Genomic DNA, 17,155 nt, shown 5'->3' with positions numbered 1-17,155 from the left:
GTGGGAACGGCACCCGGGCCCCCGCTATGTGGAGTGCGGGTGAGCCTGGCGCGAGTGCCCGTGTGGAAGCCGGACACAAAAGTCACAGTCCTGGGAGCACAACAGGTTAGCGGTTGCTTCTGGCTGCGGGGAGGGAGGGAGGGGGCGGGGAGAATGAAGGGGGGGATAAACACGTTCTGAAATGGACTGTGGTCACATCTGCCAATACCTGAAAAACCGCTGAACTGTACACATTAAACGGGTGATTTCTGGGGCGCCTGGGTGGCGCAGTCGGTTAAGCGTCCGACTTCAGCCAGGTCACGATCTCGCGGTCCGTGGGTTCGAGCCCCGCATCAGGCTCTGGGCTGATGGCTCGGAGCCTGGAGCCTGTTTCTGATTCTGTGTCTCCCTCTCTCTCTGCCCCTCCCCCGTTCATGCTCTGTCTCTCTCTGTCCCAAAAATAAAATAAACTTTAAAAAAAAAAAAAAAAAAAAAACGGGTGATTTCTTTCGCGTGTGATTTATATATTGGTAAACCCTGTTTTTAATAGTTAAAAAAAATTGTTTTAATGTTTGCTTATTGCTGAGAGAGAGAGAGAGAGACCGAGCACAAGTGGGGGAGGGGCAGAGAGAGGGAGACACAGAATCCAAAGCAGGCTCCAGCTGTCAGCACAGAGCCCGACGTGGGGCTCGAACCCACGGACTAAGAGATCCTGACCTGACGTGAAATCCAGAGTCCACTGCTTCACCGAATGAGCCCCGGGTGCCCCGGTAAAGCCTGTTTTTAAAAAGGACTGGTAGGGGCGCCCGGCCGGCTCAGTCAGCGGAGCGTGCGGCTCTCGATCTCGGGTTGTGGGCTCGAGCCTCACGTGGGGTGTAGAGAGGACTTGGGAGCAAAGCCTTAAAAACTAAGAGAAAGGCACAAGCTGAAAGGAGCGGTAGCCGCTTCAGACGTACGAGTCCGTGTCCGCACGGCGGGGGACGAGTTACCTCGACGGTGTCCGGGAGGACGAAGTTCTCCGCCTGCTGCAGGGACGCGTGCAGGCTGTGCTTCCCCTGCAGGCTGTCGTTGTCCTTCTGCAGCCGCGCCAGCTCTTCGGACACCCGCTCCCGGGACTGCGTCAGCACGGCCTGACACCGAGACAGAGAAGGTGAACCCCGTGCTCGCGGCCGGGCGCCACCAGGCCGGACAGCGGCGGGTGCAGGGTGGAGGCCGGGGAGGTGCGCGGAGAGCAGCCCCGGGGCCTCCGTGCGGACTTCACGCGGATTCGAGGACAGAGGTGCGAAGGGAGCATCCGGGCTCGCTCTCCACGGTCCCCACCGAAGGCTCCGAGTGGTGAGCCCCCGGCCCACGTCCCCGCACCGGACAAGCGCCGCCGTCTCTGCTGGGCGGAGGCGGCGGAGAGCGTCACGACCTCAACCAGACCGAGCGTGAGCCGCAGGACGACTGTCTCCCCCGGCGTGTATTCGCCACAAGCCCGGGGACCGAGCCCCACCTTCCTCCCCCACCACACACGTGTCACGAGCACGGAGCACGGCCCTGGGAGCCCAGACCCTGGAAGAGAGCACTCGGGGATCTCTGCGTGGGGGCTGCAGGGACGCCAGGCGGCTACTCTGCGTGCGGACCGCGATGCACCTTCAGGTCTTTAGGGAGGCCTCGCGTCAGTGAAGAGTTACTCTGTTTGAGCATGTGATAAAATCCTACAAAAGTGCTGGGCTTCTGCTCATTTTTAATACTGAGGCATTTAACTTACATGACGTACAAACGTGGAATACTCACTCCTCCAACATTTAGTAGCAGCTGCCTCTCCGTCTGGGCATTTTGCTGCGCACCGGGACATGGAGACACAAGACCGACACTGCGCCCCAGAGAAGCTCCCGGTGCAGCGGAGGGAGAACCGACCCTGACCCGGCCGAGCTGCAGGAGCGGCCAAAGAGACGGGGAGCAGCAGGGATGCAAGGACAGGCAGGGTGGGGGGGAGGCGGGGAGCGCAAGAGCATGGCCCAGAGAGGGCAGCTGCTGCGTCCTCAAGGACACATAGGCTGCTGGCGGGCAGACAAGGTCTTGCACAACTTGGCAGGTTTTACTTGCACTGACTTCAGACCAGACTCAGCCGTGCTTCGGGCTCGCTCCTACCCATTCACAACAAAATACCGGCGTCCGATCGCTGGCATTTGAAAGGAGGGAAAGAATCAAATGCATATATTTGCTTACTTTTGTAACGAGAAAAACACAAGGATAAACCAAAAGTAAGTTAAAATGATCCTACATGGGAGGGGGCAGGAATGGGGTGAAAAGATTAGAAAACAGAAGAAATCTGAGTGTTTGCAAGCTTGCACAGTTCTGCCTTGTGAGCCGTGCTGGGTGTTCAAGGAAAAGTGAATCCAAAAATTAATACAAACAGAAACCAATAGAGCTAATTTAAGTAACTTTTAAACACAGTACTCAGACTGTAAATCCCTAGCTGGGAGCCAAAAGAACCACAGACAAACCCTGGATTTCACTTACTAATTTTGCAGTTGGTGGCCATGTTAACGGTCCTTCTGCAACAATTCCGTCCCCACCTTGACCAAGCAGTCACCTTCACATCACCGATAACAGGGCACCCGTCAGAACGTGCGCCTCGCTGCCCTGAACTCCCGCTGAATCAGTTCATCTCCGGGCTGTTCTTGCCCAGAATCTAACCTGAATCCAATCACGGAAACAATCAGACACGCGATTCTCCCAGGCAGCCGGTCTGGACCCTTCAAAAGCGTTAATGCCGTTAAAGCCAAAAACAAGTGGTGACGGCTCGAGATGAAAGGAGCGGAAACTGACAAGACATCCTGGACTGGTTCCTCCATCAAAAAGTCAAAGTAAGAAACTGGAACCACCGCTGAAAACCACCATGGACTCTGGGGACAACGGTCACGCCTCTCTGTGCTGAGAAGGTGTGTGTGGACGCACCCGGCAGCGCCTACTTACAGCGGCTCAGGAAACACAGGTACGTGCGTGGACGAAAGAGTGACCTACCACTGCCACGCGTGTGAAAACGTGGCAAAATATTAACTGGTAAATCTAACTGAAGGTTTTCGGAGTGTTCATTCCGCAAACCTCTCGAGGCTGAAATCTTTTGCGACGTTAGGGGGAAACGCTAAGATCCCAACCCCTGCCATGTCTGCGCTTCTCGGAAGGCGTGCCAGAAATTGAGTTTCTTGCTCTCAGCGCAAGAACCTTCGAAGGTAACCTCCAGAAAATGGTTCCCGGGACCTCAACCTCATGCAACACTCCTCCATTGTCACCCACGACACACTCGCTTAAAGCGGAATCCACTGGAAAGTGTTTGCGAAGGCAGCCGGGGCTTAGAGGGCACGCGGGGAAGAGTTGAGGGAGGACAGAGAGGAGCACGGAGGCTAATGGGATGACACTTGTGGGCATCCCCAGTGGTTTCTAGGCAACGACTATGATCTCGAATTCTCTGAGCACTGAAAAGACCCTACACTCCCTCGTCAGTGACTAGAAGGACAGCTCCTCACGAGACCAGGGCCAGAATTCGGGGATCGCCTCAAAGGTCACTCGGCTGCTGACCCAATGCCGATCAGAAACAGCATCTCCATGCGGCCGGAGGTGTCTCTTCCCCGTCAGGAGGCGGCTCCGTGGGATCACCCAGCAGCCCCGGCCCTGCCATTATCTACGAAGGGCCCTCAGACGCAGGCTCTGACTCAGGAAAAGCACAAACCCAGCACATGGAACCAGTCTGGGGAGAGGCAAGGCCCAAATCTGGGGGGTTACTCTGCAGGGGTCCCAGCCAGTCCTTCATCAAGAAGCTCTCTGCTCCCAACCCCCTCAGGGCAGACGGCCTCCTGGAAGCTTCTCCATGCCGTCAGGATACCTGTGAAATGAATCGGACTGCTTTAAATAAACGAGCTGTTGAGGAAAAGTGCAGGACTGTTCAAAAGCTCCATCCGTTGGGCTTTGGGAGATTTCGATATTCAGCATGTACTTGGAACCCACAATTAAAGGTTAGTCCAAAGTTTACTCTGTTGAGGTTTCCGAAAGCAGAAAAGTAAAGCAAGTTAAAGGTAAGAATATGTTTTGGTCACGAAGGCAGGTCTGCAAAACAGCTGCACCTTCACATGACCTTCTCTGGTACAGATGTCACTTAGGCCCCGGACAACGGAACAGTGTAACCGCCTGGCCAGGAAGGTAAAGTAGCAGAGAGGATTTCAAGACAGAACAAAAAGGAGTATATTTCACATAGTTAACATTTATTGAAACACTGACTTACCATCTGTTCCTGAACATCCCTTTTTGCCTGGGAAAACCCCTGCTGTAAGTCCTCAAGCAAGAGCTCAGACGCTTGGGCTCTTTGGACAAGCGCAGAGATCTTAAAAGAAAAAACGCACACACAGAAAATAGTCAGGAACCTGGTTATTCTGAAACTAACCGTCCCACCCCTGCTCGTCTGCTGCCCAGAACTGACGCTTTATTCAATTATCGTAACCCACTCTCATCTCTATACCCCAGAGGCGCGTACACCTTCCGCGTCTCAGACCTTCCCATCACACAGGGGCACCAACAGCTCCCGGGGCTGCACCCACCGTACATGGACAGACAGCACAACAAGGACCTCCAAACACAGATGTTAATACATGCTACCTACTTACTCTTAAAGGAGCCTTAAAAAAAAAAAACAAAAAAAACAAAAAACAAAAAAAAACTCAACAAAAATTTTGAAACTCTGTCCACACAAAAAAAAGCAGCATAAAGCTTAAATGAAACTAGCTTTAATCTTCCAAGATGATTTACTTAAAAGTGAGAAACACATGAGTAACATTACCAAACTCTGAACTCTAATGTCTATTTATTTTTGAGAGACACACACACAGAGCACGAGCTGGGGAGGAACAGAGAGAAAGGAGGAGACACAATCCAGAGCAGACTCCAGGCTCCGCACTGTCAGCACAGGGCCTGACGCGGAGCTCGAACCCACGAACCGTGAGATCATGACCTGAGCCAAAGTCAGATGCTTAACCGACTGAGCCACCCAGGAGCCCCTAAACTCCCTGAGAAGGTTCATGTGGAAGTTGGTGACTCATACATAATAATCAAAATAAATTTGTTTAGACGTTTATTTTTTTAACGTATTGATTTCTTTTGAGACAGAGCGGGGGGGGGGGGCAGAGACAGGGAGAAAGAGAATCGAAACAGGACCCGTGATGTCAGTTCAGAGCCCAACGCGGGGCTGGAACCCACGAACTGTGAGATCATGACTTGAAATCAAGAGTGGGACACTTAACCGACTTAGCCACCCAGGCTCCCGTGTTTAGGTGTTTACAAAATTATTATTGCCAGAATTCTGCTGCCAGTAGTGGCAGATTGGGTCATGTGAACCAAACCTCCTATTGAGAATTAAGAAAACCAGACAAAAATATGAAAGGTATCTACCCAAAGGCACCAGAGAACAAAACAAAAGGAATCACAGAGCCGAGGACCAGAATCAGGACCCCCGGAGGGAGGGTGGAGCAGAGCAGCATCTGGAACAGTCCTCTCTAGAAGCACGTGCCAGTCCCAAGAGAAACAGGGGACACGGGAAGCTGAGCACCCCACGACACAGTGACAACAGAGAAGAGTCCAGAACCCACGATGCAAAGGGACCCTGGTAAGCACACTGCACTTTGGACTGGGTCCCCAGAAGGCTGCATCCTAGGGTAAGGGAAGAACTTAAAGTAACCCAACCTTCACAAGTTCAGAAAACATCAATTTCTATGTCTGGTTCGGGTGGCCCAGGATTGTTAGCACCACCAGTTCCTTGCCTCTCATCAGGAAAACGGCTTTATGTTATTCCATCATATTCACATACATCATCAAGCACACAAGAAAAACACACAAAGAAAGGACAAGAACAAAAAGAAACAAAAAAAAACCCAAAACAGGTAGCAGAAACACCTAAAATGAATCCAGATGTGTGGATTATTGGAGACAGACTTTTAAATAAACTATATTTGACTTGTTCAGAGATTTAAAAGACAGAATTTAGAATTTCCAGAGAACTGGAAACAATGGAAAATAACTAAGTGGAAAAAAAAATCAATTAAATTAAAAATTCAGTGGATGAATTTAACAGATTAGACCCATCTGAAGAGAAAATTAGTGAACTGTAAGACAGATCTGAAGAAAATAAACAAAGACAAGAGATGGAAAACACAGAAGAGGCTTAAAAAGCCATATAGATTAACACATGAAGGTCTCACATATATAAACCTTTAAAGAAATATGGCCAATGGAAAAATGACCAGGAGAGCAAAAAATAATTTCCCTGTAACTTCACTCCTAGATACCCTCCAGAGAAACGAGGCCACACACCCACCAGAGACACACAGAAACATTAGAAAACGTACTCGTTCACAACAGCCAGAAACTAAATACAATCCACGTATCCCTCAACTGCAGAATGGATCCAGCACCGATATCCAACTACTGATACACAGAGCAACACGCAGGAGTTTCAAAGAATCGTCAATCAACGACCACATGTGAAAGGTTCCGCACGACAGGATTCCACTGATACTAAGTTCAAGAACAAGCACTACAAACAGTGTCGGGAGTCAGAATACCACCTGCCTCTAAGTGCAGGCAGGCCAGGTGTTTATTTGAAAAGCGCATGAGTGTACTAGGAAGTTCTGCATCTTGCTCCAGGTGACGATCACCCTGGTTACGTTTTTTCACATGTTAAAATTCATCCAATTTTACACTTGAGGTTTCTATACTTTATGTCTAGCTCGATAAAAGCAAGGTTTTAAAAGACTCATAATGGCTTATGATGTAAGACATCAATTCAGGAATCCAAGAAAACCTGTGAACCCCAAAAGCAGGAGAAATATGAAAAAAATACACATAGGTACAGCACAGTAAAACTGCTAAAACAAAAGCCAAAAAGAACATCCTTAAAATACCCAGGGGAAAAAATAACATTATACCTTCAAAGAAGCAATAGTAAGACTGACAGCTGACTTCTCGTCAGAAACACGGAAGCCAGAAGCAATGAACAGGAACTTCAAAGCACTAGAAGAAAACAGCGTGAGCGCTCGGAATTTCACAGCCAGCCAAGTACCCTTCTTGAAGGTGGAAACGTAAAAATCCATCTAATGAACAAAAATACGAGAGACCGGAGACTTCCAAGATGGACTAAACCCACCGCGGCCTTTCTCTACCCTGATGATGACTAAAGACTCTGGATAAATACAAAGGGCAGGGACCCAAGGACGCTGAACACTGAGCAGAAGCAGAAGGTTTGGAAAAGGAAGTCCAAGCGGGAAGAGGCACCAGGATGGAATTTACTGCTCACGGGGCACGGGGGCGGCTACTTCTCGGCAGCAGAGCAGCTCAGCGGACAAGACTCCACCGACCACAGCACCAGTGCAGGGTCCCCGCAAGCCCAAGAGCAGGCGCGTTCTCAGGGAGGAGGGTGAGAGAAAGGGTCCCCGCACAGGTCCCACACCCACCCCTGCGCTACACAAATGAACACGTCCGAAGGCTTTGCAAAGGTGTTAAAAACCAAGCTGGTGTTAAAGCACCACTCACAGGGGGCAAGTCACAACCTGCTAACTGAACTTAATCAGATGAACAGAACCCGGAGTCGCACACACAATATCCACAGCTCCCAGGATACAATCTAGGAGCACCTGGCATCGAGAGAATCAGGAAAATGGGCCCCATTCTCCAGGGAGAAGGAACGCACACACGCCGACCCCATGACGGCGCGGGGGAGTCATCAAAGGCTGTGACGCGGGTATTGTAACTGTGCTGCGTGAGGCAAAAGTAAATGCTTTGAAATGAATGAAAACATAGTTCTCAGCAGGGAAATAAAAACTTAAAAAAGCAGCAAGTGAAAAATTTACTATCAATCGCAGCACGGAAATTGGCACCAATGGAAGAGAGTCCTGACCCTGACCCCCCGCACATACTCACTTGACGAGTGACAAAGGTGACCTGGCAGAGCAGCAGGAAAAAGCTGATCTTCTCACTAAATGTACAGGAACTGGCTATCCATGTGGAAAAATTAAATCTTTACCTCACCTATAGTATATACATAAAAGTCAGTTCTGGATGGATTTTTAGATAGAAACGTGACTACATACTGAATATATATGAAACGTCCTTATGATCCCAGGACAAGAAGACATTCTTAAAAAACAAAACAAAACACACAGAACAAACATCAGCAATCATAAAGGACCAATGGGGTATCTCTGGGTGGCTCAGTCGGTTGGGCATCCAACTCTTGATTTTGGCTCAGGTCATGATTTCACGGTTTGTAGGTCTGAGCCCCCCATCGGGCTCTCTGCTGACAGTGCAGAGTCTGTTTGGGATTCTCTGTCCCTCTCTCTCCGCCCCATCACTATTCGTGCTGTGTCTCTCTCAAAATAAATAAACTTTAAAAACAAAAGATCAATAAATTTGACTACATGAAAGTTAAGAACTTCTGTTCAAAAAGACACCACTAAAATACTGAAAACATAAAGCACTGATGAGAAGACATTTGTTCCACATATCACCAAGAGGCTCTAGTAAGGTTATGTAAAGAATGTCTAACAAACCAGAAAAATAACCAAAAATAAATAAAACCAAAATAGACGACACAATAGAAAAATCAGCATAAGGCTTGAGAAGGAATCACACACACACTGACGCCCCGTGGCCGATAAACAGCAGAAACGCTAAGTACCCGCAGCGGTCATCAGAACTGAGCCCCAGTGCACCACCCACCCACCCAAATGGCTACAATTAAAACAACAAAACGAAGTCACTGGGCCCCAGGAATCACTCCCACGCGCTGCTACAAGCTGTGGAAAGCTGGCATCATCACCTACTGGAGTTGAACACAGTTTGGACACTGACCCAGGCTGTCCACTCCTGGCATCTACGCAGCGGGAGCACAGGCCACTGGCCTGACGCAGACCTTTCAGAGAACAATTACTCCTAATTCCCCAGAGCCGGAAACCGGCCCGGCACCCGTCAGGACGGACAGACTGACACACGGGCACAAAGGCTCAAGGAGAACACAGCGTGGCCACAGGCACCGGGCCAGACTCTCAGGACGCGTGAGGAGGGACGGGGACAGGAACACACACCACCGATCCGATGACGTCGAAGTCAGGACGGGGGTTGTCCCCTCTGGCGAGGGGGAGGGGGGTCCCGGAGCCCTGGCTCGGGTTCCATTACGTGATCTTGGCAGTGCTCGCACAGAGGTTAGTTCCGGTAAGTCTGCTAGATCTGTGTATGTCTGAGAGTTTTCCATTTGCACACTTTTCAACAGTCAGAGCATAACTGGGATCGCTCCTGTCAGGAAGGTGTTTTGTGCAGCAGAAAAAAACTAGTAAAAATCAAAGGGGAAAGGAGAACCCGAGCCTGACGACATTCACTAACCAGTTATTGCCCAAGGTATAGATATAGATGTATACTTTTTTAAAAGAAATCTGTAAATCAGCAGCAGAAAAAGGTAAGAGATCTTCGCTATCTGGGGACGAGAACCGCCGGGTCTCGAGGCCTAGATGACACACGCGTGTCCTCCGCGGCGAGCGCGCGCACCTGCTGGCTGCTGTCCTCGGCGCTCCGCTTCAGCGACTCCTCCAGCTCCTGCCGGTCCCTCATCGTCTTCTCCAGCTGGTCGTTGGCTTGCCTCAGCATCACCTGCAGTTTCTTCACCTGCGCGATTTTCGGTGCCAATTAGAAGAAAGTACCGGAATTCATTCATCAACATAAAAAAAAAAAGCCCTAATTCCAAACGTTTTAAAAATCGTAATCTCCTCCTTTTTCTCCCTGAGAAACGGCACAGATTTGCCAATTCAGAACGAATGACCTCACGTGAGGACCGCAGGGTGCGGTACGGCTAACCAGCCACTCTAGCCACTCTGCACGTGGTAATCTCGCCCTGAGTCCTTCGGGCCAGGGCCCCGGCCCCTCGCCCTGGCCCATCCTCTGCCTTCCCGTCTGCAGTCCGCACTTCCACTATGAATCGTCTGAAGTCAAAACACATTACTTCCCTACTCAGAATTTCCAACCTCAGCCCAAAGTCTTCAGGGTACAATTCAACTGCCTCCACCCCTACCCTGCCCCTCCAGGACCTCATCCCGGCCTCCCTTCACCAGCATCCTTCCCCTTCCCTCCAGCCCCACGCCGCCCCGCCTGTGAGCTGTCCTTTCTGCCGTGCCCGCCCGGACCCGAGTACCCTGGACCGGCGAGGGACCTGCACAGACAAAGCGTCAGCACAATGCCCACCGAAGGGACTGGATGATACCAGAAGAACTCCTCTCTTCCTCCTACGGACTCTGACAAGCCTGCCGTCCCGAGGTCCTACGTTTCCTGGATGCTGCTGACGAGTCGCGATCAGACGCCCAGACAGGCGCTCGTCAATCTCTGCACACCCCGTCGGCCAAATCTCAATGTCTGTGACCCCACAAACTAATCTCAACGGATGCACACGTTTCTGACAAGGAGTAGGCGGTAAGCGATGAGGATGCGCCCCTCTCCCACCACGTCGGGAAGCACGTCCTGTCGGCGACCAGGCCGGGAGCGCGTGCCCCGCGGCGCTCCTGCTCCTGCTGCCCAGGGGGCGAGCCCCCCGCGTGGTGCCGGGCGAGCTGGGCCGGCTGGGCTCCGGTGTGCGCTCACCGGAAACAGAAGTGACGCTGCACGCACCGGGCCGCCGCGCGTGTGACGCGGATGGGCGGGAAAAGGCGCTCCCCTCTGCGCCCCCGGCGCCAACCCCAGCTGCCCACCCGGCCGAGCACACCCACCTGGTCTCGGGTCTCGGCCTCCTGAGTCTGAATCCCTTGCAGCTGTGTCTCGTAATTGGAACACATGTCACAGCGCCTGCCGAGTTTGTTTCCAGCGTTATGTACCTGAAGGCACCAGAACGACGTCTTACCAGGCGGAACGAGGTGCTCCTACACGTGCACAGCCTGACCCGTGTCACTCTGAGAACGACACGGGGGAGGTGGCTTCTGCAGAGACTTGCAGCTTAAGAAGCTACGATACGGGGTCCCCAATTCGAGTATGATCGGAGACCGAGGGACCCACCTTATAATCGGGTGGCCAAGGGCCGCAAAACACCTCGTGTGAGGAAAACGCAAGGCAAGAGGCGCCAGGCCGGGACGGTCACAGCCTAGGTGGGTGCTGCCGACCAAGGGCGGGGGGGGAGGGGTGCGGGGAGGAACCAGCGCCCCCTCCGCCCCCAACCGCACGGAGGCAGCCCCAACGCCAACCACCCGGAGTGCCCCCTGTCGCGTGCGTTCCACACGAGGCCGTGGGGAGCAGTTTCTGTCAGGCTAGTCAGCGATCCCACTCACGGATCCACAGCTGCTCACAGGGACGTGGCCCCGGGGAAAGAAAGCACTAGAAGTCACAACACCTGGCCTCGGACCCACGTCTCCCTGCTCGGAGGAGAAACCCAAGCGCTTCTTGTGGCCTGAGACCAACCCTCACCTGCAGACTGGAGACAACGTCATCACCACCCAAGGTTCGAGCAGGCAGGGCGTGGGACGGTGGGGACGGCTCCGTCACCTCCGAGGCCACGTGCGAGTGCGCACGGACACTTCCGGACGCTTCCGGCTCCCAGTCGTACGTCTACGTTCGCCAACGCTCGCGGGAGGCAAGTTAACCCGTCCGGTGTTTCCCACCCCCTCCTCCAGCCCACCCGCAGCACCAAGTGCCGACAGCACGTGTGCTTTGCACGTCCAGGGAGTGAGCAGGAGTCTGCCAAGCGAACCGCATCCGGGCTGCGCCGGCGTAAACTCGGCCGTGTCCCGGCTTCAGGCGGGACAGCAGGCGGAGGGGGGTCACGCTCCGCGTGACCAGAGGCCCCTGCTCCGCCACGGTCACCGGGAGCAGCGGGAGCGCAGCATAACAGGCCGAGGACGCGTGTGCACGGCGACCCAGGGGTGCCTCTCGAGCGAACGCCAAATCCCAGAGCTACCCGGGAGCCCACCAGGCGGACAAGAGGGCAAAAGTCAGAGAGCAGCTCACCTCCTTCTGCAGGAGATTCCACTCTGTCTCGCTGACTAAGCGGTAGCCGCTGGGGGACACGTACGCACTCTCCACACCCTGGGTGACGCTGGAGAGGAGGGACGCGGTCTCTTCCTGCTCTGGTGTCATGGCCTTGATTGCTCTCTCCTGGTCTTTGGTTAACATAAACCCACTTGGCATCTGCAGCGACCCCAGGGAGGCGGTGTCGAAGTTCTCAGACACCGAATCCGCTCCCACCAACGGCCCAAAATCCGACTCGTCCAGGTTGCCAGCAGACTTTGCCTTGTAGTTGTAGCCCAAAGCTTTGGATTGCAGCGAGCCCGAAGGCCCCAGGCTGTCCGTGGACTGTGCTCTCCTGAGGCCGTCTTTAAACGTGTCGCTGTCCGATTTACTGAACGGGTCTCCAGAGGGCAACAGCAGGTCTGCATCTAAGGAGTGCACGGAGCCGCGGGTGCTATCCAGGCGCTCCTGATCCTGAGATGGGAGAACGCACAGCGCCCAGTTAGACGACTCTCTAGACTCAGAGAGAAAAGCTACCGTACACGTTACGTAGGACGATCGTTAGCACGCTCCTCCACGCGCTCTGAACATTTACTGAATGTCTGCTACATGCTGGGCACTAAACCAGGCACTCGGTACAACTGCAACCCTCACCTCGACGTGTTCACAGTTTCGTGCAAAAAACTAACAAGCAAGCAGGCTATTAGAATGCCCTCGGTAATAAAATTACAGGCCAGAGACCTGTACTGGATGTTCTGGGGCCTCAAGGAGGGGCTTCGGCCCAGACGGAAGAGGTCAGGGAAGGGCTCCTTGAAGTTCAGGGTCAGGTGTGCTGAGTGGGAGGTGCCTGCTGCATATCCACACGGAGATACCCACCCAATGGACGGACGCAGTCTTTAGAGGCCAGAGAGTGACCACCATATAATGATAGAGCGTCCACAGCAAATCAGAACCCCTAGGAGGAACACCAAACCTGTCCACTTTGGGGATGGACAGAGGAAGGAGTAGCCTAAGTAGAAGGGAAATGAGGAGAATGTCGTGTGCCGGAAGATGTAATCAACACATCAGATGGGGTGCACTTGTGAAAGGAACGAGACGCAAAAGGTACCACCTGTGTGATCCCATCCACGTGAAACACCTGGAACAGGTGAGTCCACAAAGGCTGGAAAACAAATCAGTGGTTGCCAAAGGCTGAGGGGAAGGAAACCGGGCAGTGGCTCCTTAGTGGATGTGGGGTCTCCTCTGGGGGGATGAAAACGTTTTTTTGTTTGTTTACATTTCGAGACCAGACTGAGATGTTGGTTGCACAACGCCGTGTATGTACTTAAATGCCACTGAATCGCGCGCTTGTAATGGCTAATTTTACGATGCGTGGATTTCATCTCAATTAAAAACCGCCTGGTGCAGCACATTCCCAGGTCAGAAACGCACACGGTGCTTCCAGACGCAACCGCACAGTTACCGGGAAAATCAGAAAGCAAGAAAAAAGTCGTAGGTTTTTCTTGAAATTCAGTATATTCAATTTAAAGGACTAGTCTTTATTTTAACATAACATCCTGTCTACTTCATATTGTTTAATGATTTTAAGTTTGCTTATTTATTTTGAAACAGAGTGCAAAGAGTGGGGTGCTGTCAACACAGAGCCCAACACGGGGCTCAAACCCACAAACCGTGAGATCATGACCTGAGCCAAAGTCAGGCGCTTAACTGAGCCTCCCAGGCGCCGCTAAAAATGCTTGTGACCTTAAATTCGGCAGTTCTCTCCCCGAAGGCATCAGTAAGTCCGTGATGATTTTTGCCCAGGGAAGAGTTCCATATAACGGCAATATGGTATCACTTGCAACGATCAAAGCTCCCAGACTAGTGAAAGACAGAACCAACGTGGCTGTTAGTCTCACAATCCTCTTTCTGATTCTCTGTATTTTATGATGTTTTGCCATGTGAGGACCTTGCTGGCCAGGCACAGACCGCCCCTCCAAGCTACCTAGTGCCTCCAATCAATAAAAACTCACCCGTGAACACACCTCTCACATACACCCGACCAGCCCCGTGTCCAGCCGCCTGTCCCTACCCTTTTCACGCTTGCCTCACTATAGTAAGCCCATGCTCCCCTCACCCTGAAGCAGCACGGGGCCAGGTACCCGAACCGAGGACAGACGCCACCCCAAGGCCCGCCACACCGTGCACGCCAGCTGGCCTTGCCTTCCCTCCAGGAGTGTCAGAAGCGGCTGCGACCCAGGACCCCTCCCCACAACCTGCTCCTGCTGCCTCACGACCGACTCAGATGCATCTCGGGTGGCTCTACCCGGTGTGCGTGTCACAGGGTCCCTAGAGACCGTGACATAAATTTCTCTTTCAGTGGCACTGACCTTTAAACCTGGGCACAGGGGCGCCTGGGTGGCGCAGTCGGTTAAGCGTCCGACTTCAGCCAGGTCACGATCTCGCGGTCCGTGAGTTCGAGCCCTGCGTCAGGCTCTGGGCTGATGGCTCAGAGCCTGGAGCCTGTTTCCGATTCTGTGTCTCCCTCTCTCTCTGCCCCTCCCCCGTTCATGCTCTGTCTCTCTCTGTCCCAAAAATAAATAAACGTTGAAAAAAAAAAAAATTTAAACCTGGGCACAAATCCACAAGTACGGCCGTAAGAAATTATGGAATATTTGCACACCGAAATAGTGTCGGCCGTTAAATACCGGTTGTGGGCAAACGTTTGCAGCATGCTATCCGCTGAAACCTTTACGATGGATTTCAGTGAAAAGCAATTTACACAGAACATCACGTCCAGTTGCAACATGGGCTACGTTTAAAAAGCAAAGATAGAAACACATATATGTTAACTTTGAAAATGAAGAGAAAGAAAGAAGAGGTACACACCAAAACGCCAGTGGGGACTCTCTCTGGGCAGGAGGGTCACCCACCGGCTCTTTTTGTTTCAGAGGACCTGCCTGCACTGCACTTTGCAAGTTTTCCGCACCGAACACACGCTACTTTCGTAGTGAGAAAGGGACACTCTAATCCTGAGGCTAAACACAGGAGGTCCCACAAACTCCAATTGTCTTCAGCTAGAAATCGAGGTCCTTCAAAGCAGCACCGACTAACTTCACGTCCTCAGCTGAACATGAACCGTCAGGACACAAGGCGGGTGCACTCGGCATTCAAACCGCAAAACGCCAGCCCCGAGAGCCGAAGGTGTTGAAGAGCCAGGAAATAGTGCTGAGCACAACACATACTACAGACCAAAAGGGACACAATCAAAACTTTTGAAAAGCCTCATGGTAAACGACAACAAATAAATCTCCCTTTCCTGTTTTCCTGCTCAAATATTTTCTGGGAAGTCTGACGTTCTCCAAACGTTCCTGCACACGGATACCACATGATACTCGGCAGGACCCGGAAACAGCCCTTCTCCTGGGAGGCAGGCTGTTGAAAGGCACTCGGCAGAATCAGGCTGCTTGGTTCCGTGTGTGCACCCCACAATGAAGACAGTGAGTGGCACAGCAATGACGTCCTGCTTCTCAGCGTCCGTTAGGGTGTTTTCCCTTAAAAAAATGAGCAATCCATAAACACGGAGACAGAAGCCACGAGGACGCAGATGACACACAGCCAACACGAACCCGCACACGATCCAGAAGCACAGTCCCCGTGCCCACGGCACCAGACCCTCTCTGTCACCCTGTGTCACAGGCCAGAAACGAGGGGCGGGGGGCAGCACGAACGAGGGTTGTGGGCATGGACACGGCGTGGGGTCACCCAGCTGTGAAGGCCCTTCCGTGGCCAGCCAGGGGCTGCACTTTTACCCTGGGCGGGAACAAGAGCCTGTCCCCTGCTGACGCGGGAGATGGCCGAGAGGACCCAGCGCCCAGAGAGAGATGGGAGCCAGGCAGCACCCCAGGAGAGGGAGCCCGCGGCGCACAGGGCGGCACGACGGGACAGCGAGTGTGGCCACAACCGCGCGGATGACCAGGCGCTGTGGCACCCGCGCAGGATCTGCCAGGGCACGCAGGGGGCAGCGGGTGGATAGGCCGCGGATTGGCCACCTGCGGAGGTGCCCGCTGAGGGGGAGGGGTGTGTCTGCGCGTGTGAGCACGGCCCCGGGGCCACGGGAACGCCTCTGTCCACGTTGGGGCTGCCCGCTCCACCTGACGCCCCAGCCGGAGACCTCAGATCTGCTAACACGGGGGGGACGTGCTGTAGGGAGTTCAGTGTTTGAACACTTCACACGCTCTCTTCTAAACAGAAAGCTCCAAGTATTAGCAACATTTAATATTCACATCAGAAAAGATTTTACAGTTTTATCATGTAAAAGTTTTCTCCTACGGTTTTAATTTTGGAACCACGGGGAAAGAGAACGTCTAATGACTTCGGAGATGGTGACAGAAGCCACCACGCGTCTCCAGGAGCACCGCCTAGGGTCTCAAACAGACATAAACACTGCCGTCTTGTCGAATGCCACGTGAGGAGCTGCCTACGTCCTCCCCGTGAAGGACGCCCCCGACGCAGGAGAAGCGACACGTGGTCATACCACGTGCGCAGCGACCCCGAGGGCAGACTCACTATACCTCCTCGTTTGACAGCTGGGCTGCAGATTCCTCCTGCGCTAACGCACACACCACTGGCGCCTTCACCTCCTCCTCGACCTCTGCTTTTTTATGGTCCTTCCTCTTGTTCAGTCTCTGTTGTTCATCTTCCTCCTGAAAGTCACAGAAAATGCATACATGTGTTACCCAGGCGGTCCACACCTAACGATTCATACGGTTCTTTAGCCACTGAAAACAAAGAGCAAAGCCTTACGAGGAAACTGGACACTGAGGCCTGTTTTGGGATCGCATCTAAGGATATCTGGTCAGAACAAAATGTTGTAATACTAGAGGCACAAAGAAGGAAAGCCCGTCATGAAGACAAACCAGGACACAGGTTCCAAGAAGAGTGTCCACGTGAAAGAAACACGAAACAAACCGCCCCCTCTTCTTCAAGAGAGAAAACTTACATGAACAATTCTCTGGGTGATGAGAGAGACCGCGAGGGCAGGACGCAGCCATCAGAAACATGTACAAATTTACGTGGAACACACAGGAAGGCTTGAAGCTGATGTGACAGTGCGCTCGACAAACATGAACAGGCTACCTCAGTGCCCCAAATGGCCTCATGGGAGGGAAAATCACAACACAGACAAGGA

General features: G+C 52.7%; 1 protein-coding gene across 6 annotated transcripts in view; it reads right to left on the bottom strand.

Annotated features, from left to right (window-relative positions):
• Positions 1-17,155, bottom strand: part of RABEP1 (rabaptin, RAB GTPase binding effector protein 1) — a 103,352-nt gene that overhangs the window by 5,455 nt on the left and 80,742 nt on the right. For 2 of the 6 annotated variants that reach the window (XM_047089813.1, XM_047089814.1), the window contains 6 exons: positions 16,539-16,670; positions 11,986-12,459; positions 10,758-10,862; positions 9,550-9,666; positions 4,247-4,345; positions 969-1,109 (listed from right to left, as the gene is read on the bottom strand). In XM_047089813.1, the coding sequence (XP_046945769.1) occupies positions 969-1,109; positions 4,247-4,345; positions 9,550-9,666; positions 10,758-10,862; positions 11,986-12,459; positions 16,539-16,670 (1,068 nt within the window). Of the gene's footprint in view, positions 1-968; positions 1,110-1,296; positions 3,851-4,246; positions 4,346-9,549; positions 9,667-10,757; positions 10,863-11,985; positions 12,460-16,538; positions 16,671-17,155 lie in introns of those variants that run through there. The other 4 variants (XR_006964127.1, XM_047089817.1, XM_047089815.1 and 1 more) reach the window with 4 other exon arrangements.

The sequence above is a fragment of the Lynx rufus genome, unplaced genomic scaffold (genome assembly GCF_022079265.1).
Source record: "Lynx rufus isolate CCGP_SWC_20201006 ecotype Redwood Valley unplaced genomic scaffold, mLynRuf1.p SCAF_28, whole genome shotgun sequence".
In the NCBI taxonomy this organism is placed as follows: domain Eukaryota; kingdom Metazoa; phylum Chordata; class Mammalia; order Carnivora; family Felidae; genus Lynx; species Lynx rufus.
This window is presented reverse-complemented; position numbering and strand designations above follow the sequence as displayed.